At 36.3% G+C, this 26,405-nt stretch overlaps 7 protein-coding genes across 8 annotated transcripts; 2 read left to right on the top strand and 5 right to left on the bottom strand.

Annotated features, from left to right (window-relative positions):
- Positions 1 to 700: 700 nt before the first annotated feature.
- On the top strand, positions 701 to 3,371 carry LOC111795306 (vesicle-associated membrane protein 722-like). The gene is made up of 5 exons (XM_023677638.1): positions 701 to 1,001; positions 1,835 to 1,976; positions 2,097 to 2,217; positions 2,408 to 2,470; positions 2,960 to 3,371. The coding sequence occupies exons 1-5, from the start codon at positions 812 to 814 to the stop codon at positions 3,101 to 3,103; spliced, it is 660 nt and encodes a 219-aa protein (XP_023533406.1). The 5' UTR covers positions 701 to 811; the 3' UTR covers positions 3,104 to 3,371.
- Positions 3,372 to 4,002: 631 nt separating this feature from the next.
- On the bottom strand, positions 4,003 to 6,064 carry LOC111795304 (pantoate--beta-alanine ligase-like). The gene is made up of 4 exons (XM_023677636.1): positions 5,344 to 6,064; positions 4,681 to 4,794; positions 4,473 to 4,604; positions 4,003 to 4,282 (listed from the first exon to the last, which is right to left on the bottom strand). Exons 1-4 carry the CDS (start codon positions 5,926 to 5,928, stop codon positions 4,166 to 4,168), a joined length of 948 nt encoding a protein of 315 aa, XP_023533404.1. The 5' UTR covers positions 5,929 to 6,064; the 3' UTR covers positions 4,003 to 4,165.
- A 772-nt stretch (positions 6,065 to 6,836) lies between these two features.
- LOC111795305 (keratin, type I cytoskeletal 9-like) lies at positions 6,837 to 10,524 on the bottom strand. Its single transcript, XM_023677637.1, has 8 exons — positions 10,248 to 10,524; positions 9,112 to 9,192; positions 8,947 to 9,035; positions 8,656 to 8,730; positions 8,455 to 8,561; positions 7,632 to 7,862; positions 7,483 to 7,545; positions 6,837 to 7,255 (listed from the first exon to the last, which is right to left on the bottom strand). Exons 1-8 carry the CDS (start codon positions 10,368 to 10,370, stop codon positions 7,152 to 7,154), a joined length of 873 nt encoding a protein of 290 aa, XP_023533405.1. The 5' UTR covers positions 10,371 to 10,524; the 3' UTR covers positions 6,837 to 7,151.
- Positions 10,525 to 12,137: 1,613 nt separating this feature from the next.
- LOC111795811 lies at positions 12,138 to 14,627 on the bottom strand. 2 transcript variants are annotated; one of them, XM_023678402.1, is made up of 5 exons: positions 14,030 to 14,625; positions 13,834 to 13,918; positions 13,424 to 13,739; positions 12,419 to 12,659; positions 12,138 to 12,326 (listed from the first exon to the last, which is right to left on the bottom strand). In XM_023678402.1, the coding sequence occupies exons 3-5, from the start codon at positions 13,688 to 13,690 to the stop codon at positions 12,307 to 12,309; spliced, it is 528 nt and encodes a 175-aa protein (XP_023534170.1). In that variant the 5' UTR covers positions 13,691 to 13,739; positions 13,834 to 13,918; positions 14,030 to 14,625; the 3' UTR covers positions 12,138 to 12,306. The 2 variants fall into 2 exon arrangements, with proteins under 2 accessions (XP_023534170.1, XP_023534171.1); XM_023678403.1 differs by lacking the exon at positions 13,424 to 13,739 and having other exon boundaries at positions 14,030 to 14,627.
- A 384-nt stretch (positions 14,628 to 15,011) lies between these two features.
- On the bottom strand, positions 15,012 to 17,529 carry LOC111795492 (translation initiation factor IF-2-like). Its single transcript, XM_023677949.1, has 8 exons — positions 17,268 to 17,529; positions 16,777 to 16,857; positions 16,603 to 16,691; positions 16,338 to 16,412; positions 16,077 to 16,213; positions 15,820 to 16,002; positions 15,619 to 15,696; positions 15,012 to 15,385 (listed from the first exon to the last, which is right to left on the bottom strand). Exons 1-8 carry the CDS (start codon positions 17,388 to 17,390, stop codon positions 15,282 to 15,284), a joined length of 870 nt encoding a protein of 289 aa, XP_023533717.1. The 5' UTR covers positions 17,391 to 17,529; the 3' UTR covers positions 15,012 to 15,281.
- Positions 17,530 to 17,820: 291 nt separating this feature from the next.
- Positions 17,821 to 20,563, top strand: LOC111794701 (sm-like protein LSM5). Its single transcript, XM_023676815.1, has 4 exons — positions 17,821 to 17,968; positions 18,042 to 18,165; positions 19,610 to 19,682; positions 20,168 to 20,563. The coding sequence occupies exons 1-4, from the start codon at positions 17,935 to 17,937 to the stop codon at positions 20,198 to 20,200; spliced, it is 264 nt and encodes an 87-aa protein (XP_023532583.1). The 5' UTR covers positions 17,821 to 17,934; the 3' UTR covers positions 20,201 to 20,563.
- Positions 20,564 to 21,001: 438 nt separating this feature from the next.
- Positions 21,002 to 25,174, bottom strand: LOC111795602 (3-ketoacyl-CoA thiolase 2, peroxisomal-like). Its single transcript, XM_023678125.1, has 14 exons — positions 24,776 to 25,174; positions 24,564 to 24,646; positions 24,376 to 24,460; positions 24,086 to 24,212; positions 23,734 to 23,832; positions 23,570 to 23,637; positions 23,379 to 23,486; positions 23,216 to 23,293; positions 22,993 to 23,125; positions 22,814 to 22,910; positions 22,162 to 22,285; positions 21,788 to 21,896; positions 21,411 to 21,494; positions 21,002 to 21,212 (listed from the first exon to the last, which is right to left on the bottom strand). The coding sequence occupies exons 1-14, from the start codon at positions 24,872 to 24,874 to the stop codon at positions 21,130 to 21,132; spliced, it is 1,377 nt and encodes a 458-aa protein (XP_023533893.1). The 5' UTR covers positions 24,875 to 25,174; the 3' UTR covers positions 21,002 to 21,129.
- Positions 25,175 to 26,405: the final 1,231 nt, after the last annotated feature.

Genomic DNA, 26,405 nt, shown 5'->3' with positions numbered 1-26,405 from the left:
TTAAAAAAAAAAAAAAAAAGNATAGAATATGAATTTTCCAGCCATATAAATATTCACATATCGTATTAATATTAAATCTCTTTATTCTTTCCCCACTTTGAAATCTGCATATATGCCTATTGACTAATTTTACATTTATAACATTTAATTTCAATATTAAATTCTTAATTAATCTCAACTTGGACCAATTGAGGCAAGTTAAAAATATATCTTATTTACCACGTGATATACTTTTATTATTATTATTATTATTATTATTATTATTCACACCTGTCTAATCAAATATTAATTTAATTTTAAAATGTAAAAATTAATTAATTTTTAATTATAAAGCTACCAAATTTGTTTAGCGGTCAAAACGCTGCGTTTAATTAGCCAAGGTTGAAAATCACATTTGCCGCGTTTTGCGTGTCGAAACGAACTTTCCACGTCATCATATTGTTTGAAAAACAATAAATATATATTTATACCTTTTTTAGTAATATATTTTGTAAGTATTTTAATTTTAATGCATTTTTTTGTTAATTAATTTGTTTTAAAATATTTTTAAATATCTTAAATTACTAAAAGTGCCATACTAATCATATTTTAATTTATTAATTTTTTCTAAAAATGGTTAATTATAAGTTAATTTTGTTTAAAAATGTAGCGTGGCATTTCCGTTATTTTTGATGTGATCAAGGGTAGCTACAACTAACTCGCAGAACGCAGTCATGCCAACTTTTCGAGCTTCCCATTGAAGCGAAGCCTTCTTATTCTATCCATTTTCCCTCTCCTCTGGTTTCATTTAGGGCAAGATTCATCTTCTTCCATGGGGCAGCAATCCTTGATCTACAGCTTTGTTGCGCGCGGTACTGTGATTCTCGCAGAGTACACGGAGTTCACCGGGAATTTCACCACTATAGCTTCGCAGTGCCTCCAGAAGCTTCCCGCCACCAATAACAAGTTCACTTACAATTGCGATGGACATACCTTCAACTATCTCGTCGATAATGGATTCAGTAACTTTCTCCGTCTCCTCTTCAATACTTACTTCGATTGCATCCTTTTTCATACGGTTTTCATGGCTTTTGTCTCTTGGTTGTTTATTGCTATATCTGGAACAACTGTTATGTATGTATGTTTATGCGATTCTTTCTGATTCTTGTCGTCAGTTTTAGTGTGTTTTTGTATCGATATTTGCCTCGGATGCGATTCTTGTCTGCTGTGTTAAACGCTTTCGCGTTGTTATAGGAAACTACTGTCTTAAGAATCGTTTAGTAATACGCTGTTGAGATCATTAATGGAGGATCCAGTTCTATAACTATCATTCCATTTTGAAAGATTTTATGTATCTGAAAGCATGATCGTGAAAATTCCTTTGTCGATTCTTGAACGAGTTCTTTAAATATTCCACTTGGACATCGTTTTATTAACTGGTTGTGGAGACTTGTTTCGCTTTTATTTTTTGAACTTGTTTCTTGAGTTAGTTAATGCGAAAGAACTATTGCAGACGTGATATTCGAATACTCGGTCATCGTACCGATGTTTCTAGAGCCTTGAAACTACAACCGCCTCTGTATATGATGACGAAATGGCATACAATACAAGATTATTTAGTTTTGGATGAAACAAGATTGTCTAGTTTTGGAAAAGCATGCAATACAATAAAGTTGTATTATCTAATCATAAAACATATACATCGATATATTTGTGCTTCCACGAGAAAGACTATGCTTCAAATTCTTGAGCGACTGAATTTGGATCCTAAAGACCTCTGTGTTTTCTCATCCCCCTTACTGTTTCTACACTTACATGAGTAAATCTAATCGATTCCATTTCTTTCACTTTGCAGCTTACTGTGTGGTTGCAGTTGAGGCTGCTGGCAGACAGATCCCTATTGCATTCCTTGAACGAGTATGTGAGGATTTCGTGAAGAGATATGGAGGTGGGAAGGCCATGACAGCAACTGCCAATAGCCTGAACAAAGAATTTGGGTACGGACCTGGGAATTATTAAATAAATGCTCCCTTATTTCTTATCTAACACTATATATATGTAAGAACGAATGTAGCATTACCAGGATTTTGATTCCACTAACTATAATTTTTATATAGGTCTAAACTGAAGGAGCATATGCAGTATTGTGTGGAGCACCCAGAGGAGATCAGTAAGCTTGCCAAAGTGAAAGCACAGGTTTCTGAAGTCAAAGGAGTAATGATGGAGAACATTGAGAAGGTAAAAGAAATTTTGTTGTCTACCGCCTACTACCTACGGCCATTGCATTCCTCCTTTCCTTTCGATCTTCAAATTTAGGGAAATGCCTTCCTCTGTTCTTGTAGCATTTTATCTGATTTAATTTTCGATTGTATTTTATGTTGATGGATATGCAAATATTGTGACTACTTCCTAATTGTTCTTTTAACAGGTTCTTGATCGTGGAGAGAAGATTGAGCTTCTGGTGGATAAGACAGAAAACCTTCGATCTCAGGTCACTGTCAGATCCTTTTGCTTGACCCAGCTAAATTATGATTGGTGATCTAGAAATGATACATTATTCTGTATGATGCATGAGTATAGATGTTGTATGAATTAGAGGAAATTTAGTTCATGAATAGCATTTAAATATAGCATATTTGTTTGCCTCAACACTCTGCTAGTTGTGGAAAAATTGAATCTGTTACTATGCTAAGTATTTCAAGAAAAGGGGCATTGAATTCAAAACGTGTGAGTGGGCACCAACATCATAAAGCATTTGAGTTTTATTTTTCTTTTAATCTTTTGGCTTATTCGTGTCGTAGTATCATGCTGGATGTAGCTATGGGGTCGGTTCTGTAATTCCGATGGATTATTGACATTGTGGGGGGTTTACATTCTCCCTCTTTAACATAATTCATTGTCTTAAAAACAGTGAATTACGTTTTCGAAAGAGGAAATACACAATCTTACCATGAATTGACACAATTTTATTAACACGCAGGCACAAGATTTTAGACAGCAAGGAACCAAAATGAGGAGAAAGATGTGGTATCAGAACATGAAGATAAAGCTGATAGTTCTTGCGATCGTAATCGCGTTGATTCTGATAATCATTTTGTCCGTCTGTGGGGGCTTCAAATGTTGATGAATCCTCCCCCTTGCAGCATTAGGATGTTGGTGATGGTATCAGTCTTACTCGGACAGTTTCATACGTTGCTTGTTTATTGTACAGATCTTTCGTATCCATGTTTCTCTTATCCATACATACCTAAGGACTCTGCTTTGTATAGGTTGTGCTGTGTGGTTATATTCTTTTGACATTCTGAAAGGGAAGTAGATCATTTGTTTGCTAAATAATAATAAACACGTGGTTGTGAATAACACATGGTTGTGAATAACACATGGTTTAGGCACATTTTTTTTTGGTTCAATTTCATGCGAGATTTGACAGCCTCATCCATGTATTTTCTGAAATGTAAGGGATGCAAAGGGTTGTTTACTGAGTCCTGACTCGACTACTGACCAAGTTCTTACCTAATTGCGATAAACCGATGCTGCAACTGGTCCCGATATTTGTTTTAGTATGTAAATCCAACGACTAGCTAAGCCATGCCCATATAATATAGGTAGCTTTTGTGGCTACGACACCTCTGGACCACGGCTGTGGAAAAGGATCTTTTATTGCCCATGCCCTACCTATTGCTTCTCCCCGAGATGAATAGGTTCTAGACCAACATTCATGCCTGTTGGATTTTACAAAACTTATCGTCCCACACACAGAAGGTAACGAATCATTTGATTGGTGTTTTTTTCTTGTCAGCATGTTGGTGCAAGGCCATAAGTCAATTAGAGAGCCTAAATTTCTGTATACAAAGAATTTTACTTAAAAAAAGTTTAACCTTTGAACTTCAAAATTGCTCAAAAAAAATGAAATTGAGGAACTTTTTTCATAAAAATAGAAGACAAATTTAGAAGGTGGTTGGTTGTAAAAAATTGGAAGTGTACATAACTTTCATTTCGAATCAATCAATAATATTAACATAATTTACTATGTCACACACAAATATATTAATTCCTAATCAAATTAACTTTAAAATAAAAGTTTCTTGAATATAATAGAATGTAATCTATGCATCTAAAAACTTTGCCATAATTCAGAAGCCAACTCCTCCTAAGATAAGCTTAAACACATATGAGCATTACATCTTCAAATGCTTATTTCCATGTTGTCTATGAGCCTGACTTTGCCAAACCAGGCAGCAACCAACATCACAACTGGACTCTTTATCTCCTCCACCACCTCCAAACTCTCTTGTTCCACAATCTGCTCCCAACAACAACAACCATATGAAACAATCTCTCACTGAACTTGCTTAGTTGTTTCAAGTTTCAAGGTGTTTTTGAAAAATAACGCTATCATTTTTGCAGTTAATAACGGTTAAAGTAACGTTAAACTCGACTAAATATAGGCTCATGTCTGAAAGAGTTCCTAATTTAAGTCATGGAGGGCTCACCTCAGCATAATCAAGTCGCCCACCTGCTTCTTCTATTTCTTCCACAACCAAGTTCTTTAATCTCTTGCAATTAAGTTCACCTCTTTCTGCTGCAGATTTTGCTTTTGACAACGACCTGTTTATAGACAATGCCTATGGACAGAACCCAATTACTCATTCTATCATAAATGACACAAAGCCAATATGTAGACACTGTAATGGAGAAAACCTTTTGTCTTTCTTCAGGTGTGAGCCTCACATTGCGAGAACTCATTGCAAGACCATCGGCGTCGCGCATGATTTCCGACCCAACGATGTTTATAGAAAAGTCAAGATCTCGAACCTACAAAAGAGCTGAAGTCATGAGAAATATTATCATCATTCATCAGTGGTAATAAACCCAATAACTGCTGAACTCTAGAACAAACGATTATAAGCCAAGAAGTTAAGAGAAACATATAACATCCAAGAGGCTGACTGCCCAACCCAAAATTTTAAACTATCAAGATCAGAACTTAATGATGAACTTCAAGGGTCATGAATTCAAGCCATACCCTATAGGCTATATTGCAAGCAAACAGAAAAAACCATCGGTTATGAGCTTGAATTAGTGTCAAATCGACCCTCCTAAGTGCTTTTCTTGCATATTAAGAACTTAAGCTACTAGTTCATCAATGGTATTGATCATTATCCCTTTAAAACAAGTTTAACATTTGCAGATAGTCTCACAAACAGCGGAGATTTAGCACTCTCTGTCAAGATGAATGCAAAGAAAGTTCATAAATCTAACAATTAAGCAATCAAATTCAGATGACAAATAATGAATTATGTCAAAATCAAACCATTCACCTTCTTCAATCCCATAAAGAAACAAACGAAAGTAAAGACTCACCATCCGGCGGATAACCCGCCATTGCTGATAATCCTTCTTTCCAAACACTGCAACATCAGGCTCCACAATATTAAACAACTTGGTAACAATGGTCGCAACTCCTCTAAAGACAACAGGTCTACTTCTCCCACACATCCCCTTCTCCAATCGCTCGACCCTCACCCATGTCTCATGCTCTGAACCAGACTCCTCCAGGCAAGAATCCGTCGCCCTTCCACCAGAACCGCCGCCATTTGCGCCACGATCCAAATCCGATTCGACTCCATAGTCGTAGAGATTGTGAGGATGGAAAACAACATCGATTCCTCCAGGAACCGCCATGAGCTTCCGAATGTCGCCGTCGAAATCTGAAGGATAGGTGGACAAGTCCTCGGAAGGGGCAAATTGGGCAGGGTTTACGTAGATTGAGACCACGACGAGTTGAGCGTGCTTGTGAGCTTCTTGGACTAGAGAGAGATGGCCGTCGTGAAGAAATCCCATGGTGGGAACGAAGGCAATGGTTTTGCCTTGGGATCTCATGCTCCTCGTCCATGTCCTCATCGGGTTCTTGTCTGTAATTATCATCGGCTTCTCCTTCCCCGCCATAATAGATTGGAACGCAATTTCAGAGTGATTCGAACTGGTCGATCAAAATCAAGGTTTTCTGTGTGATCGAATTTGGAGGGAGATCCAAATCGATATCCGAATCCATGACGCCGAGGCCACGTATGCTTCAAGCGGTTTAAAAGGTACTACTGAATGAATATTTTTAATAACGTCTTTTTTAAACCTATGATTCTTAGAATTTATTCACTCTTTCTAAAGGATATTTTGTATATATTTATATATCTTATTAGTATATATAATAATTTTAATTCTTTATTCGATGATGTTTTATTGATTTAATCATGTATCTTTAATACTCGTATTAATTTATTCATATATCTCAGGTATTCTTTTTTTTTATATATTTATATATAATAACTTTAATTCAATGTTTTATTGATTTAATCATGTATCTTTAATACTTGTACTAATTTATTTATGTATCTCTGGTATTCTTGTCGTCTGATACAAAATTAAAAATTCAAAAATTAAATATTTTTTTTAAGTCGGAAAACTAATTAATAAAATTTAAATATTTATTAACCTATTACACATTTTTCAAAGTTTTAAAACTAAACAAACCCAATAATACCTATATTTTGAATTATATTATACTTTATTTAATATTTCTGAATATTTCTCAAGACTTCATAGATTTATCGCATCGAAATTCCACAACTCGTTCATTCTTTCAAAGCCATTGGATCCTTTTCCTTGAAAATCTCCTCTCTTACATTCCGTCCCAAAGAGTGATCGAGACCAGTTTAGTCATGTTTTCATTCATTTGGAATCTAGGTTCTACCACGTCATTTTTATTTACTTTTTTCCCCTCTTTTTTTTTTCTTCGAAAGGCACAAAATAAATAAGATTAATTTTTCGGAAGGGTGTAAACAAAGAAAGAATAAAAATGAACTAAGTAGAAAAGAATACAATAATAATAGCAAAAAGATGCTAGGTACGGGAAAACGTATGGGTAAAAAAAAAAAAACAAATTACACTGTGAATGAACCGAACTGACTGCTCTTATAAAGCTAAATGCAAAACATGAACAAAAAACAACCTTGCCCACCACATTACCACAGGCAAAAGAAGAAACTACTGCTCAACAGCGCTCTAAGAAGCCAAATTTCCACGCTATCAAAAACATTATATTCAGATAAAAAGCATCTTACTGGCCAAGGCAAAGCATTTAGCTCAAGTAAAAAGAACGAATAACTTTTTAACTAAGCCTGGTTTCTACCGACACCACCGCCCCTTGTTCGTCCACCCATCCGCCCCCGACCTCGAATGTAACCCCTACCCCCTCTGCCTCTATCATAGCCAGATCCTGAAAGGAATGCAATTGATTCAAACAACTTAACTCGATCCATACTAACCACATCATTGTTTCATCTCTCTGTTCTAAGAAATCTTAAAAGTAAAGATCACGAGAGCTTAACAATAATTTGGTGGCACCAAACATCAACGAACGAAGTCCGCAAAATGACAGTTACCTGGCCTCACTAATCAACAAACGATTCTGAAAAGAAAAAGAAAGTTGAGAAAGAAACTTACCACGATATGCCCAACCTCTGCCTCGCCCACCTCCTCTACCCCAGTTTGAGTACCCACCATTATCTATGTTGACAAAAAAATAGAAACTATATATTAGGCTGTACTCAAGGATTAGCGTGCATGAAAATGAAAGAGGAAAACATATTCACCTTGATAGTTGTCGCCAGATCCACCTTGGTAGCCGTTACCAGACCCGCCTTGGCCGTTACCAGACCCGCCTTGGTAGTTGCCATATCCACCCTGGTAGTTTCCATATCCACCCTGGTAGTTGCCATATCCTCCTTGGTAGTTTCCATATCCTCCTTGGTAGTTTCCATATCCACCTCTGCCCCAACCACGTCCCCTCCCTCTACCACGACCTCGGCTTTGGCCATATGGATCTGCCAATGTGCAGGAATGTCTCAGAGTTCAAGTATGAGAGAACCAATGTCTCAGAGTTCAAGTATGAGAGAACCATAATCCAACAGTTAATAATTCAGTCTCCATTTAACATTGTTTATGGATTGTCCAGGCACAGACTTGACCTTCCCAATGAATTAGAATCGATTGGGTGTGGCCAATCTCGGGGGGAAATTTGTGTGGTTTGTGCTTATTGTATGAAACTACGTTATTCTCCAGTAACATCAATTGATTCCTTTCCTATAGATTCCCACTCAGTATCTCAAACCTTCAACCAACATCTAGTCCTGCCCTAACATCCCAAGGCCCAAATTCACTGGGATCAACCCCCCCGGGGGGGTATGGGTGCCCGTTTTTAAGGGAAGGTTGGTAATGAGATACTGGAAGCTCAAGAAGATTTAAACCTTAAATATTTGATTTCTTTACTTACGAAATGACGTATATCCCAAGAATTTTAAATTATCTTGATTCTGTTTCCATGCCTTTTTTATGTATTGTTGCTGCACTATGTAGGGTGGAAGATATAACATTTACACAAATTAACAATAAATCGTTTTCAGGCTGAACTATCACCTTCATTAATAGCATTGTAATAAGGACGAGACTGTCTTGGCTGTTGTTGCTGCTGCTGCAGATTATATTGTTGCTTTGGCTGTTCCACAACATGTGGAGCTTGGTACCTACAAATAATAACATTTTTTATTCTTAAATACTCGTAAAGAAACTTCAGCACAAAAAGTGGAAAGCAGTACATTAAGGACTAGATTATCTTACCCAGGAGCGTTTTTATTTAGCTCTCGATTTGATAAGGTAATTGATATCATTGAGACATAGCGAGTCATCTCCACACTGCAGATATCTCAGAGATTATTTGTTAAACATCTGCAGAACAGTATGATAAAGCTACATACTCGCAGCAATAAGAAAATCTGCAATTGCAAACTAAAGAGTACGAAGCCACACAATGCAAAGTTGTGCATACAAGCATAAAGAAACCAACCCGCAAGAAGTGCATAGGTCATTATTAGGCAATTAACAGAGAATCCTAGATATTAAAACACTTACGGTATAAGGCCTTCTTCAATAGGTTCCCATACATCAGTTATGCTCACTGAGCTGATGGAAGTTTCTTGATGCAATCGTGGAGTTCGCTTCTGTTAGAGGATGAAACTGGCCTGCTGAGTATAAAAAATTAAACATGCACAGTTGCAGAACGTAAAGAACTCAAACCTTCAAAATTTCTGCAATGGCAACACCTTTACTGATTGCCTGCCCCATGGCTTTCAAGACTATCTCTCTAACACGTTTGTCCTGGATGAGTGAAAAATGTGATATATTAAACCAAAACATAAAAGGTACATTCTCACTTGAGCAACACGCTTAGATATGTCTGAATAAACAATTAAATATAGCTAAGCTTTGCAATCCAAGTCTAACCTGAATAAAAAAAATAGCAATTGAAATCATCAACTAATTGCACATATAACAATGGAATATTAAACTTGATCCCATGAATAAAATTAATAATTAAATTCTTCTAATAAAAAATTAGAAATATACAAATTGAAAAAATCTATGATCCAAAAAATCAAGCCAATATAATAAAGAAACACCAGACTCCATGATATTACATTGTAGAACATGAGCTGTAGTGTATATGATTCTTTTTATAAGAAAAAACAATAACGTAATGTATCTTGACGGTCAATTTACATATTGAAAAAATGTATACAACCGGAAGAAACCTGAGCCAAAAATCACGTCAAGTTAATACAGAAACACCTAGCTCCACATGATCGATGACTTAACATAATAACTCGATTTGAGAATACAGTATAAAGCATAGATTCAACTGTATCTTTTCTTCTTATAAGAAAATAATGCCGAAACTACAAATTCACGAAAAATTAGAAGAAAAAACTATAAGGACTGTAGATAATCAAACAGAACTGATGACATCAAACGAGCTGTCGCAGATTACGATGTACCATAACTCGTGCATTAAACTACCAGACACTTTCACAGTCAATGCAAATTACGGCAAAGCGTCAGCCAGCGAGCAAACATCCCTCAGAAGTCACAAGTAGAAGAAAAGTAATCAATACACCAGCAACATACCAACTCAACAAATGCCGACTGACATTACAAAAAGAAAATGCAAAAACTAATAGAAACCAAGAAAATCTCCTAAAACTTGACTAATACGTCTCATGTATCCACAATCCACACTCAGAAACCTAACCTCATAAGACAGATTCAGCATTACGAAAAATCAGTAGAAAGAATAAAACAAAGATACTCCAACAAAAGACGAAATGAAATACAATAGATAATGAGAATCAATCAAAGAAACAGTGGCATGGTACCTGCAGTAGGGTGGAAGCATAAGTGATGTAGTTTCGGATAGCGCCTTGGCTGGTGATGCGGATTTCATTTTCGTTTATCGGAGATTCAGGCTTAGGTTTCTCGACCTTCTGGTATCTATCCATGGCAGTGCTTCAGCACGGCGGGAAGCGAAAGAGGGAAGAAGATGAAGAAATCAGGAACCCTAACGGGCAAGGGGAGAAAGCTTGAGTGTGAGTGTTTGTGTATGGTTTTGAGCTGGAAGAAAGAAATGGGGGAAAGGAGGCTAAAACCCCTGAATTTTTCTCACTTTCCTTTTAAACTACAGACGAAATCGGTTCGCCAGGTTCCACAATTTCCTTTTTTTTTTTTTTTTTTTTTTTTTTTTNCAACATTATTTGCAAATTTGGCGCGTAAACTGCACCGACGGTTTAGATTTTACTTATTTTTTCAACCATTAGATTGTGGGCCTCAAATTATTTGAATAATTAATTATTAATAATTTATTTTAAAATTACTAGATGAAATTATTTTTCATTAATACATTTAAATTTTAAAAAAAAATCAAAATATCTTTACTGTATACGAACCAAAAAAAACTATTATAGTTATTACCCATTACTTATCATTCTCAGCCTCACAGTTTTAAAACGCGGCTAGGGAGAAATTTTCACACCCCCTATAACCAATGTTTTGTTTCCTTCTCCCGCTACTGATGTGGGATCTCACTATCCACCCCTTGAGGCCTAGCATCCTCACTGACACAACGAATGTTTTGTTTCCTTCTCCCGCTAATGTGGGATCTCACTATCCACCCTTGAGGCCTAGCATCCTCACTGACACATTGCCTAGTGTCTGGCTTTGATAGCATTAATCGTCTTAAGCCCACTTCTAGCAGATATTGTCCACTTTGTTATCGCCGTCAGCCTCACAATTTTAAAACGCGGCTAGGGAGAAGTTTCCACACCCCCTATAACGAATGTTTTGTTTCCCTCTCCCGCTGCTAATGTGGGATCTCACTATCTACCCATTGAGGCCCAGCATCCTCACTGACACATTGCCTAGTGTCTGGCTTTGATAGCATTTGTAATCGTCCTAAGCCCACCTTTACGTATCGTCGTCAGTCTCACAATTTTAAAACACGCCTACTAAAAAGAGGTTTTTACACACCTATAAGAAATGTTTTGAACGGACATGGAATTTCACACAAACATCTTCTATCAGTAGACCGAGGATAGCATTGATGGATATCGTTTCCCAATGGTTTCTGTGAGTTGCCGGCTTCTTTTGAAGCCAGTATGATGTGATTTAAAAAAGATGCCAAAATGGTTCTTTGATTCCTCCCAAGTAAAGCAAGTTTAGTCTTTCTCTCACAAATTTTCAGAAAAGAAGAAATGCCAAAATTGCTTGAACTCAAAAGAAAAGAATGAAACATCTAAATGAGTGATACTTGTCCTAAGATGCCTATTCTGATCTCAATCTCGACCTGCGAAAACCTGAAAAGATTCACGTAGTGAAAAGGGAAGGCAGATGTGAAGCTCAGTTATCCTAAGATGCTTGTTATGATCTCAATCTCGACCTGCGAAAACCCGAAAAGTTTCACGTAGCGAAAAGGGAAGGCAGATATGAAGCTCAGTTGTCCTAAGATGCCTGTTATGATCTCAATCTTGACCTGCGAAAACCCGAAAAGATTCACGTAGTGAAAAGGGAAGGCAGATGTGAAGCTCAGTTGTCCTAAGATGCTTGTTATGATCTCAAGCTCGACCTGCGAAAACTCGAAAAGTTTAACGTAGCGAAAAGGGAAGGCAGATGTGAAGCTCAATTGTCCTAAGATGCTTGTTAGATCTCAAGCTCAACCTGCGAAAACTCGAAAAGTTTCACGTAGGAAAAGGGAAGACAGATTTGAAGCTCAGTTACCCTCTAAAACTAAAGACTTGTTAGATGATGGTTTGAATTACACTCAAAATGTTACTTCAGATGCATGTTCTTCACAGATACTTCAAAAAAATTTACATAAAAATCCTCTGACAATTCACAGATTGCAAGTAGATCAAACAGTTGATAATCTGTCTTCCATTTCCTTCACAGCTCTAGCACAACAACTGTCCATTTCAAGGTAGAGAAGGGAATTCAGTCAGTTCCTCATGCTTTTGTTTCATAATAATTTTCATATAAGTCAGTTTTAGAGCCTTACATTCAGAATCTGTAGTGATCCAGCTTCCTTTTCTTGGATAACAGTGATTGATTTCTTCAATGGCAGTGGAATTAAGGGTAATGGAACAGTTCTTGAAGGAGGAAACTCGCGATACCGATGAGTAGGTTGAGGAAACGGAGGAGCGTCTTTCAGCTTCCCATCTGAAACTGACCTTGCGGGAGTCCGTGCTCGCTTGATCATCGTCCCGGCCAGGAGCTTCTCGGTTTCGTGTTCGTGATACCTGAAAGAATTTGCATAATTTTGAGCCATTCAGTACTGTGTATAGCTTTCAAATACAGAAAACTTATTGACTGTGAAATAAGATTGTATAAACCATCAGAAAGCAAAACATAGTTATGTTAGTGTTTTTGTTTCTTTCATGTTCAGCATGGATCAGTTCAAGTTTTGGGTTTTGTGACAGCCAAGCCCACTACTACTAGCAGATATTGTCCTCTTTGAGCTTTTTCTTCTGGGTTTCCCGTCAAGGTTTTTAAAACGCGTCTACTAGGGAGAGATTTGCAAACCAGGGCTTCCCCCTCAAGGTTTTTAAAACGCGTCTATTAGGGAGAGATTCCCGCACCAAGGCTTCCCCTCAAGGTTTTTAAAACGCGTCTACTAGGGAGAAATTCCCACACCAAGGCTTCCCCTCAAGGTTTTTAAAACGCGTCTGCTAGGAAGAGGTTTCCACACTCTTATAAAGAATGCTTTGTTCTCCTCCCAACGGGTGGGATCTCACAGGTTTGGTAGCAATTTAAAATTATATCATAACTAGAGCCATAAGCTCAAATCCCTGGAATATCACTTCCTCTCAACCAAAGTTCGTATAGTTCACGTTTTCGATTCTTCGAATCATGCTAATCCCCGAGTCCACACTTAACAAGAGTGTCGAGAATATAGTACCTTAACTTATGAGCTTAAGCTATTAAATTTCGTGGTAGTTCAAGAGGCAAATGATCTAATCCAATATCCAAACAAGGGCAGGTTATTAAGAAGTTAAGAAATCACCTTGTCAGTGATGAACTTCCCTCCTTTTTTTGATTTTGAAGCCACAGCCCATCTCAAAAGCTCCTTCATTCTTGATTTGGCTTTGATTTTAGTCTCCCCATTGGAGATAACTTCTTTTTTGCTGCATTGCTCTACTAAAGTGGTATCAGTGATTGGCAAGACTTTGGTGCCTGCATGAACAGAAGGAGAGTCTGCCATTTGACCAATCTCTTTCATTCCCTTAGCAATATCTTCGTTTATCATCTTTTGGATCCAATATTGTTGCATGTTATCAAAGTCCTCAGTTCTTGGACTAGACACCACTATCTTCTTTGATCTAGCAGATTCAAGTTAAACATTCATGACTCTCAAGACAAATCACTACCACTTAGACATTTTATCAAACAGGTAGTGTGCAGTTTTTCTCTTACCCCAACTTGCTCCCTTCTTGGTGGAATGTGAAGTCCTATGTCCATCTTTTTCTTTAGTTTCCTTGAAAACCCATTGAAGAAGTTGCTGCAATGCATCAAAACAACAAAAAATCCATTAAGATTTAACAGAAAAAACAGAGAGAAAAGGCATCATTTTTAGGAAGTTCTACAGAGCAAAGGTGTTTGAAAGTGGTACCTGCATGGGTGTGATTGGTAGAAGGAGGTTCCTTTAAAAGGGGTTTTGCACATGTCGAAGAAAGGTGACAAACTTTGGGTCAAAAGGGAAAGGGCTTAGAGATCTGGCTGTGCTGTCCCTTTGCTGAAGATTCCCTGTGTTCACTGAGAAAGGCTGTGAGGGAAAATGAATACAGAGAGAAATTTTTGGAATGAGAATCTAAGGAAGATGCTGAAGATAAGCAAGCAATGAGTGTAAGAGAGGTGGCATGTGATCTGAGTAATTTATAAACAACACAAGATGCCAAAATAAAATATTAAAACATAAACACATTGTGCAAACTCATTAAGAGACAAATATTTTGTGACGCTTTTTTGAATAATTTTTTTCATTTTGAGATTACTGCATAGCTTGGCCCATGTGACCCTTGCTTGAGCCCTACACTTGGATGAATGTGGATGGGTCCCATGATAAGGGCCTACGAGAGCATTGACTTGATTGGTTCATAATTAGGGATGCAACGTTCTTGATAGGACGGAAACACTCCATTTAAGTAGGGAATGAGTGAGGGAGCAGGTAGAAAAAATCTACTCAACAGGGACGAGGAACTCATCCCCATCTCGTTTTCCGTCTCACTTATATGGTAAGTTGGTAAATGTAGTTTTTACAAAATGACAATTTAATGATGTTAGGTCGCTGTCCCATTTGAATGGACAACTAAATATTGAAAAGATGACGAACTTTTGTCGTTCCCTTTTTCTCTCTTTCACTTGCGTGTCACTTTTTCCTTCATTTTTTTTGGAAGTTATGGTACACATTAAGTTTGTAAAAATATTTTTAGTGCCAATTAGTGTATCAAATTGTTATTTCAAGGTATTTTGGGGGCAATTTGGTATTTTCACATCAACTACTTGACCTCTTTATCGAGAATATATTTTTAACTAGTTTAAGTTTGCTTTTGTTGGCTCGAAAATAAAGAGTATTGAGTATTGGAGAAGAGACAAGAATAAAACGAATTACATAAGTAATAATAAATTGATTGCTCTTCAGCTAAATGCAAAAACATGAACCAAAAAACAACCTTGCCCCACAAATACAATGCTGCATTCCCACATTATCTATAAAGAAAAATACGCTAACACCTAATAACGCTGGAAATTGTGAAAACCGAATTCCAAGCTATCAACAACAAATATGTGATAGTTCATCCCACTGGCCAAGGCAAGCATTTAGCTCAAGTAAGAGGCACGAAGAACAAACGAATATGTTTCGACTAAACCTGGTTTCCACCACTGCCCCTTGCCCGACCGCCCATTCGCCCCCGTCCACGGCCATAACCTCTACCCCCTACTCCTCTGCCTCTTTCGTATCCAGCTCCTGCAGGAAGAAAATAATCGCTTGAAACGCCTTGTTCCCATGAGCATTTCGCAAACATTACAAGATCAGAAGTATAAAGAGCTACATACACTTTCATTACTGGCTATGATTTTGAAGAAAACTTAACAAGTCACCGCATTGCAATAATTTTCAAAACATTCCTACAGACAACTCAAGGACAGATTTGGCTTGTATTTTTGCAATGTGCGGAGAAATTAGAGAAAGAAACTTACCGCGATAAGCCCAGCCGCCTCTATTCCGCCCACCTCCTCTTCCCCAATTCGAATATCCACCTTGATAGTTCCCATTATCTATGATGAATAAAACTCACAAAATTTAAAAACCCTACTCCAGAACAGTATGAAGGCTAATGCAATCCAGTAAACACTTTAGAACATACTTCAATCTAAACTATCTGATAATTCCATATTCACCTTGATAATATCCAGATCCACCATGGTAGTTGTCAGATCCACCTTGGTACTGGCCGTAACCACCTTGGTACTGGCCGTATCCACCTTGGTAGTTGCCGTATCCACCTTGGTAGTTCCCATATCCACCTCTTCCCCAACCACGCCCTCTCCCTCTACCACGTCCTCTCCCTTGGCCATATGGATCTGCAAAAATGCCAAAAATACGTAAAAATCTATACGAGGTAGCGTACGATCCAATGGTAAAATGTCGAAATCACCTTCATTAACAGCATTGTTATAAATGCGATGTTGTCTGGGTGGTGGTGGTTGTTGTTGTTGTTGTTGTTGTTGAGGAGGCTGCTGTTGATTGTTATATTGTTGCTTTGGCTGTTCCACAAAGTATGGAGCTTGATACCTACAAACAAAAGTTATTTCATAATCATACATGTGGAAGAAACAGCATGAAATATGTAAGAAAAGTAGCTAAAATCCCACATTTTATACCAAATTGCAGAATCAGCAAAAATACAGAAACTTACCCTGGAGAACTTTTATTTAGCTCTCGATTGGACAATGTAATTGAAATCATCGAGACATGACGAGTCATCTCCACCCTGTGTGACATGTTAGAAGTTACTTCGTGCACGTCTATAAAGGAGTAAGCTACATAGTACAAACCCATAGAACATGCAACAAAGTAGTGAGCGACGCATATAGAGTGAGTGCAAATCAACTAAGACACAAGCAGGTTTTCAATTCTTTGTTATACAATTAAATCTGAAAGCAAAGATTAAGAAAACTTACGGTACAAGACCCTCTTCAATTGGTTCCCATACATCAGTTATGCTAACTGAACTGATGGCTATTAGTTGATGCAACCGCGGTATTCTCTTCTGTTTTGGGAATACGCAAAGCTAATCAATTATGAACTACACAACATTTGCACTCAAAGGCACGCATATTCTAAAGGAAATAAACCTTTATAATTTCTGAAATAGCCACTGCTTTACTGATTGCCTGTCCCATTGCTTTTAAGACGATCTCTCTGACACGTTTTTCCTGAATAAGTTCCAAGAACAACAATATTCAATGTGATTCAATTTTTTGTCTCTATCATTCGTAACTAAACTATAAGTGATAATTAGTAAAGTTCTTCCCAATACCTAGAAGAATACACGAATTAACATATCCAAACAATTACACAGGCAACCCCAGAAATTATCGAATCATCGAGAACTAAGAACAAAATCCAGAGCAGCCCGAACCGATTGACACACAGACAGTTCCAAATTGAAAAAAACGAACCGAATCCTACAGAACGGACACAGCATTGCCACACACACACAAAATAGGGAGAAAAAAAGAAAAAAAAAAAAAAAAAAAAAAAGGAATCAGCAAGCGGACATTGTGAAATGCAATCAAATGATGGAAGTAAAGAGTAGAGGAGATTGAATGGGAAGAGGAAATACCTGGAGCAGTGTAGAGGCATATGTGATGTAGTTTCGAATGGCGCCTTGAGTAGTGATTCGGATCTCATTTTCGTTAATCGGTAATTCGGGTTTGGGCTTCTCGACCTTCTGATACCTATCCATGGCGTCGTGCTGGCGGTGAAGCGATAGATGGAGGAAGACGATGAGAGATAATCAGAAACCCTAGCGCGCCACAGAGGAGTTGCTAACTGTATCTTTGGAGAAGAGACTAAACCCTCTGAAATGAAGGTTTTCCATTCAATCAAATGTTTCAAAGTACGGACTTTTAACATGATTTCGCCGTTTTTTATTATTATTATTATTTATTTTTTTTTTTTTGTTGCTAAATTAATAATAAAAAAAATACATTTTTAACATTTAATATTGTTTAATTAATTTTTTTAAAAAAAAAAAAATTAAAAAACTTTCAAAGTATTTTAATTAATGTATTATATTTTTATAATATTTTAAATTATATTGAAAAAATAGAAATTATTTATTAATTAATTTTTAAAAATATATAGGAAATTTGGGAAGGATGGAATGAAATAGAAATAGGAGGCGGGACGGGAAATCACTAAATAAGACCTCGCGCCTCTTTGCACTTTTAACTGAATTCGCGGACCCTTGCTTTGATTCGCTCGCCTTCGCGGAAGACCTTCAATCCATGGCCAACAATCCTTCGCAGCTACTGCCCTCAGGTTCGCTTCTTTTTCTTTTTCTTTTTCTTTTTTAAAGTAAAAATAAATTGATTTTNATGGTGAGAATTTGCAGAGTTGATCGATCGATGTATAGGGTCGAAAATATGGGTCATTATGAAAGGCGACAAGGAACTCGTCGGTACTCTCAGAGGATTCGATGTTTATGTCAACATGGTTCTTGAAGATGTTACTGAATAGTAAGGGCTTCTATGAGATCTAAACTCACATTTCTTTGGTTTGCTCATTGTATTTCGCATAATTTGTTGTGTTTGAGTCTGTTCTTGTTTGTTCTCTTTCTCTTATGAAGTGTTTGATGTGTTGATTTTAGTGTGGGGGAATATGAGGCGAGTAGAGGAAAGTATTTGGCTCAAGGTCGTATTTGTCTGTGTTTAAGGGATTGAAACGTGATTGAAAGTGACAGAATGTGGCGCTAGAGCAATTTGAGTTATTGAGCATGTGATTTTCATTGCATTATGGAGAGCTTTTGAGTTAAGGTTTAGAAACTCCCTTATTCAAATTTTCGAAGGGAACTGGACACTGGAGGTTTCTTCAGAAGTTAAAGGAAAGTGATCCATACTCTCATGCCATACTGAAATATAAGGAAAAGAGTTAACAAGAGAGGAGGATAACCCTAACCATGTTCAGTTCCTGCGAAGATTCTGTTGATGAAAGTGTTTCTTTTCATGGAGGTAAGGTAAAGTAGAGAACCAAAATCTCTCGTAAAGTAGAAGGAAAAAGTTGGCTCAAGTGTCGAGCAGTACTCTGCCTAGGTTGATACACACTGTTGTTTTTTTTCCACGCCTGATTCTCAACAAATTGGGGGTCAGTAATCGTGTTCCCCATCACTGTACAATTTTACTACCTTCTTCTATGTTGGGGATAGGAAAAATTAGCAAACAGATTTAAGCGGGATACATGATTGTTATTGTTCTATTCTTTCCCTTTTGGAGCTGTAAAGCTAGCAGATTATTGCTTACTTTTCTCTTTCGGGGTCCGGTTGTGGATATATAACCATATTGGAAAGCTCATAGTTGAGCATCAAGTTCTGAATGTGATGATCAAGATGTTTTAATTAACTCATCATTGGAAAGCTCATGATGTTTTTCTTATTAAATATATGAAAATTGACTTGAATTCTCAATGGTTACTGACAAAAGGAGTAACGATTTGGTAAGAACACGAGGAGTTGTTAAATTGTTAAATTGTCTTTGCTTATGATCTCAGACCGACCCCTTCTAGTTTACTGACTATTCAAGCTTTTCATAGAACTTGTTTCAGCTTATTCTGATGTTTTCAGTACTGGGTTAATATGGATATTGAAGTGGTCATAAGTTCGTAATCTTCTTTCGCTCAATAGAGCCTACATCTAAATTATAACTAATCAATGAACGATCCATTCAACAGAGTACTTGTTGTTGGAGCTAATATCACCATTGCTGATTTTCTTTCCTGTTCTACCAATCAAAATCTAGGGTGCGCTCCATTGGGCCTAAAATTCCTATCTTGGCACGTCTTTTATGCTTGTGGCATGTACGAGTTGCTGTCCTTTTTATGAACCTAATGACTCTTTGTTTTAATCAAGACTCATAGCGCTCTCTACAATCTACTATATGGTTTCACTCTCTCTGTATTACATTGTAGTGAGATCACTGCCGAGGGGAGACGGATAACAAAGCTGGATCAGATTCTACTCAATGGGAACAACATTGCTATTGTAAGTGACAATCACAGTTTTATTATTTCCATGCACTTGTTTGGGGAAGCCACAAGTCTTGAGACGATCTCCTCCTAGACCAATGAACAATGATTGTGTAAGAGGCCAAGCTTCATGATGGTTGTGGGTGTGCCCCAATCCCCATCTTTATAATGATAATAATAGTAATTTAAAGGAACCATCATTGTTCGTCCCAATGGTTAAATAGTCGAGTCTTAACTCACATGCCTCTTATGTCATTCATATAAGTAGTTGTTTCGTGAGATGAGTCAATGTGTGAGCAAGTTGACATGGACGTTATTTAAAATTAGCCAACATGCACATGAACTCATATAGACAAAGCTGAGCGAAAAAAACAAGTAGAGAACTCAGAGTTGGTGTAGTTGTCCTTTTAAGATTAGTCAATATGATTGTTAGCAGCTCATCTAGACGAACTAGAAGTTCTTATTAACGTCTGATTGTTGAAGCAAATTGTTTATTTGCAGCTCGTCCCCGGTGGATCACCTGACCCAGAATAAGTGCAGAATATGAATAGCATGTTGTTCTGGTTGGGAAACCTTGCACGACTTTCATGGTTGGCTCCCAGCACCAAACATTTACTTTTCTATGGACGTAGAAAGACTCAGGTGACATCTTTCATGTATTTGATTGAAGTAAAGCGTCATAGTTTCGTGTTCGTCGATGTGAATCTAGCTTTCTTCATATTCACTGCTTCGGCTGGAAATCTTTTGGCTTAATTCTGAATTTGACTGCTTTCAATGGGTTCACAATTTTTTTAAAAGCTAAAGCTGTAATACCCTGAAGTAAAACACTTCTCCTGATTTTAAAACAATGAAGGAGATCGAATCAAATCGATAATCGAGCCAAGTCATACAAAGGAAGTTTGGTTTTATTATCACTTATAATTAGATTACAAGTTTGATCAAGTGTTGTTAAGAGTGTGTTTGGTATATCTTCTAATTTAAGTATTTTTTCTTAAAATATTTTTAATAAAAGGCATTTTTCTACCTATTTGAAAGGTATTTTTATGCGTACTTGGAAGGTTTTTGATTAATCGCTTTAAAATCATTTATCAAATATCTTTTCAAACAATTTTTCAATTAATCCAATGTTTGCAAAGCGTTATTTATTTTTATCATATAAATCAGTTGAGAAACAACAATAAAGTATTTAAAAAAAATAATCATATAATAAGTGTTTTTTATTATAAAAGAAACAGCTATTTCAAACACATTATGAGTAGGTTGGTGTTGTACTTGACTAACCCATCGTACTATGGATAGAATCACCTAATTGAAAAAAGAAAAAAGAACTAGGGTTGAAATGAATTGGTACATGAAAAATTCTAATCTAGATTGATAACAAAAACGTAGATTTATTGATACATCATTAAATAGAGTATTGCAAATTCTTAGATGGGATTTTTTTGGAGATCAAAATGTCGTTTTCAACGTGAGGTTGGCCTTCCATGGTAAAGTTCATCGATAGAGTCATCTCTCTCAAATACAGCTGCCGCTCCCATTCCTGAGCCTACATAGGACATAGATTGTTATGTAAAATTAATTAACTTTACGATTAAGGATAGAGTTAATATCAAGTCACAATACTAGAGAGGTCAAAGTCTAATTTAATGGATTAATGTATTAACGATCTTTTGAAAAATTTCGAAAGTTAATATTTCCACTTCATCCCTTGAACTTAAAGAATAGAGATCATAGAGAGATATACCAATGCACATGGAGATGATACCAAATCGACTATCCCTCCCACGACGCTTCATTTCATTCAAGAGAGTTGCCACACAACGAGCACCTAACACCAAATGAGGAAAAATATGTGCTTATTTGCAATAATGGTACAGTTTTTCAAGAATGATTCATTAATTAATACTAAAGAGACAACCTAATAGAAAAGCAATTGGAATGTCCAGAGGATGTCCAAGAGAAATTGTGAAATTGTGAAATATTGTGAAATATGAGAGATTACCGGTTGCGCCCAGAGGATCCATTATTGAAATATGAGAGATTACAGTCATTTGATAGGATCCATTATTGAAACCACTAAATGAAGATGGGATATAGAAATTGTGAAATATGAGAGATTACCGGTTGCGCCCAGAGGATGTCCAAGAGCCATTGCACCGCCATTAACATTCACCTTTTCAGTATCAAGCTTTAGTTCCTTACAGCAATACACAAACTGAGATGCAAATGCCTGCCAAATCCCAAAACCTTTTTAACATTATAATTAAACAAATCTTCCAAAGTTGTGGTTTCAACAACCAAGCGATGGTTTATGTGTTTTCCTTCTTTTTTAGTTTCTGAAATTTATATACAACTTCAACAATGTCTCTAAAGGAGAATTAAGAAATAAGAACGTTGTCCACCACACCCATCTCTCTAAAAATGTTAATTATAAGTCATAGAATATTATATATAATTTTTATTCTTAATCATCAAGAAAGAGTGAAGAAAAATACCTCATTAATTTCAAAAAGGTCAATATCTTTAAGAGAGAGACCAGCAGATTTGACAGCCGCTGGAATTGCAACAGCTGGTCCAATTCCCATTACTGCTGGATCCACACCAACCGCTGAAAAACTCCTGCATGCATTTCCAAAAAGAAAAATTAACTCCAAAATATAGAAAATTTTCCAGAAATGAAGATCATTTTGTAGCCGAGGGAAAAAGGTAAATTTTTCATTCTACGCTCACATATGGTTTAAACCAAGGTGCTCTCAAGCAAAGATTATGAGCATGACTTTCAACCAAATTCCATTTAAACGTGTGGCAAAGTGGCTTAGCGAGTAGAGGGGATTGAATTGTGCCTATACCTTCACTACCTACTTTTTCTAGTCCTAACGTTAGTGGTCAAGATTGCGAGTGCCTTGAGTGCCCAAGGCAACATGAACTATTTTTTAGTACTACAAGAATCTCTTCTTATAAACACTACAATGCTTGGATTGGATTGCAAAAATATAGTTCTTTCGATTCGAAGATTCCCACTTTTTATACTTTTTCAAATGAGAAAGACCTGATAAAAAGGGTGGAAAATAAAAAAATTTCTTTAGCACTTGATCATTTTGCACAGTGAGCTCTATTGGGTCAACAATGTTAAGGACATGGACATACCTGAAGATTCCAAGAATAGGCAGTCCCTTCTGGATAGCAACGCTTCTTTTCACGAGGAGAACTGCAGCAGCTCCATCACTAACTTGACTAGAATTCCCTATAAGAATAGAGCATTGATTTAAGCCATAATCCCATTGTTGACAAACATAATACCAAACCAAACTGTATGAAAGTAAAACCTGCTGTTGTGCAGCCATCTCTCTTGAATGCTGGCTTCAGCTTCGCCAAAGCTTCCATGTTTGTGTTGGGCCGAATGCCCTCGTCTACGGATACAATCACAGACTTCGCAACGCCGGATTTTGGGTCGATGATCTTTGGATTATGGTGGAAAATTTGTAAGTGACCAAGAAAACAAAATGAATGCACAGTTTTTAGCCATTAAAGAAGTCATTCTGCAATTACCTTTGTGGGAACAGGGATGATCTCATCTTTGAATTTACCAGATGAACTTGCTGCAGCAGCACGTCTATGTGATTCAACCTGTTGAAATCACTCCTATGTTGATTTTTCACTAATGTTTTATAAAAAAAAAAAAAAAATCTAAGTTAAAAGGCAGTGAACTTACAGCAGCCTGGTCTTGTTCTTCCCTACTCACACCATATTTTTGGGCTACATTTTCAGAAGTGATGCCCATAGGAAGCATACAATCTCGAGCTTGTTGGAAGGCATTTACCTATTAACAACTTTTATCAGATAAAACTTAAGAAAACAAGGTAAATCAGCAAGTTCATTGAAGGTGTAAAATGTAAAATATACTTTGGGATTGTTGCTAACAGGAAATTCAATGTTATCAATAGACATGCACTCCAACCCAGCTGCAATGCCTGCATTGCAAGACGGATCTTGTTAAAGTCAAATGGTCAACAATGTTATAACTTTTTTCTCTTCCCTTTCAGATTCTTGAATTCAATTGACCATACCAATATCATAGTATCCAACTTTAATGGCAGCAGCGACATCAGCAACAGCTTGAAGGCTCGACGAGCACTGTCGGTTAACAGTTCTTATGCTCACCGTATCTGATGCATCAGAAACAAAACAACCAAATCATAAGTCAAATGGTTGTGGAAAATGGGATTTTGGGCTATCAAATCCCATAGAGATGAAGCTATCTCTCTATTCGCAGTTCATTCTTATAACATACATAACTCTCGTGGTTTCAGGGATTGGTAACTGGAAGAACACTCCAAGTTTGGATCAAAACTTAAGAGAGAAATTGAAAAGGTTTCTATGTGAAACAAAAACATAAGAAGGAGAGATTTTGTATTGTACCAGGGAAGCCAGCATAGAAAGCAGCCATCCTGCATTCAGAGGCTCTCACAGAGCCAGGAGCCAAAACTGTGCCAACTACTATATCACCAACTTCCCTCGGATTCAAATTTGTTCTCTCAATCACAGCCTACATCATCAATCAATTTTTCAGATAATTTATAAACATAAGAACAAGAAACAAAGTATGACCAAAAAGTTGATCATTTGGTACACCTTATTTCGAACTAAACAAGCCAAAGAGTTGTAATAATTGAGCAGAATAGAAACATAAATGAATCAATCAATCAAACCTTGAGAACAGATGCAAGAAGATCATCTGCAGGAGTATCCTTGAAACCCCCTCTTTTTGCTCTGCAAAATGCTGTTCGATATGCTCTGTTTTCCATTTTTTTACAGCAAGAGATAATCATAGACAACAATGAGCTAACTAAGCCACTTCGGTCAAATTAAGAGATAAGGACGAACAGACAAAACTTACGCTACAATGACAATATCATCCCCAAATGCCGCAGTCCTATGGTAAGAATGTGAAGCGCTTTCTCCAGCAGCACACACAGAAGCCTATCCATACCCCAATCAAAAACAAGTTCAAACAAAAAGAAAAAATGCAGAGTAAGGAAGAAAATCAAGAACAATCCATTTCAAAAACCAAACAAACAGAGGAACTACAAAGTGGGGATTAATACGTACAGAAAACGAAGCAGATTCAGACTCAGAAGACGACGGCGACGATAGGCTGGGTTTCAAGTGTTGAAGAAGAATCCTCTGTCTGTTGAATGCCTTCTCCATTTCTCACTCTCTCGCTCTTCAATGGCGATGTTAATCGGTTCAATTCCAAATTCATGGGTTCAAAAGAAGATGAATCTTGTAAATAAATAGAATGGAAAGAAATCATGTGGAAATTGGGACTGAAATTGCGATGAACTTTAAGCAGCAGCGGTCCAAGTCTACCCCATAGACTAAACGCCGAAGTCTCGATGAAAGTATCCATGAAAATCGTGGAAATTGACTCTGCTTCTTGTTCGATCCACCATGGCCACAGCGGTGGTAGTTACAATTTTTGTTGTTTCATGGATTTAGGTAGTTAGGTTGGAACGCTAACACATAATCAAACCTAAACCCAAAATTTCGTCAATTTTTTTATAAATATTTTTAAAAACAACAAAAGAAAATAATAAATTAAATATTATAATATTAGACAGTGATCCGGACATTCTTCTACCCTGTTGTTTATTTACGGCTTTAAGAGTGAAAATTATTTTAATAGACTAATATGCATTATTTCAGATTACGGGAGGTCACAACATGCATTATTTCAGATTACGGGAGGTCACGTGACACAGAATTGTTTCAAATTAAACTAGCTTGAATTCTGAATTTTTATTATTAAGTTACCGAAAATTAAGATGCATTTTTTAGTATAAATAGTATCGAGAATTTATTTTATTCATCAACCTCGTGAGAAAGGGTTGCACGTGGTAGTTGATTGTTGTGCGGGTTGGGGTTAACGTGACAAATTGGTTGGTGTAATTTAATGGAGAACTAACTTCATTAAGTAGCATAGTTTTTTTTTATCACGAACTTCAATGATATTGTACGTTAACTATTTAAAAAATAATAATAAATTTAAAATTACGAATAATTATTATTTATATCAACAAATTGTACCAGAGGGCTTAATGTAAATTTTGATTAATATTATTATTTATCTAATTTTAAAAAATTTCATTAATATTCTTCTAATTTATTTAAAAGTTTAAAAATATTATAACTATCAATCTGTTATATTTTTATAAATAATAGTTTAAAAAATTATTACATTCAATACATGACAGAAAATTATTTATTTACACTTCAATTATTATTTTTAAAATTTATAATGTTACTTTTGAAATTTTATGATTTTTTTTAATATTTTAAAATTAAATTTAAAGGTTTTTTTTAAATATAGGTTTAAATAATATTTTTAAAATATAATATTAACGGTAAAAATATTTTTTGTATTTTTTAAAATTAAATTTAAAGATATTTTTTAAGCTTTCGATACAAAAATTTATTTTAATTATTAAAATTTAAGAGTAATAATCTTAAAAATTTATTCCATAAATTCCATAAATATAATATCTTAATTAATTGAGTTCATATTCACGTCGTTTTATTTATATTTGCTTCTAGCTCAACGTGTTAGTATTACATTTGAAGTCATATGTGAGGTGAAAATTTACATCGAGAATATTTTGGTCGACAGTATGACGTTTTAACCAATTGCATTATATCCTAATTTTTAATTGATTATAAATCAACGTAGGCCGGATGATAA

This window comes from Cucurbita pepo, chromosome LG05, assembly GCF_002806865.2.
Source record: "Cucurbita pepo subsp. pepo cultivar mu-cu-16 chromosome LG05, ASM280686v2, whole genome shotgun sequence".
NCBI lineage: Eukaryota > Viridiplantae > Streptophyta > Magnoliopsida > Cucurbitales > Cucurbitaceae > Cucurbita > Cucurbita pepo.
The sequence above is the reverse complement of the archived record's forward strand: the minus strand, read 5'-3'. Positions and strand labels throughout refer to the sequence as shown.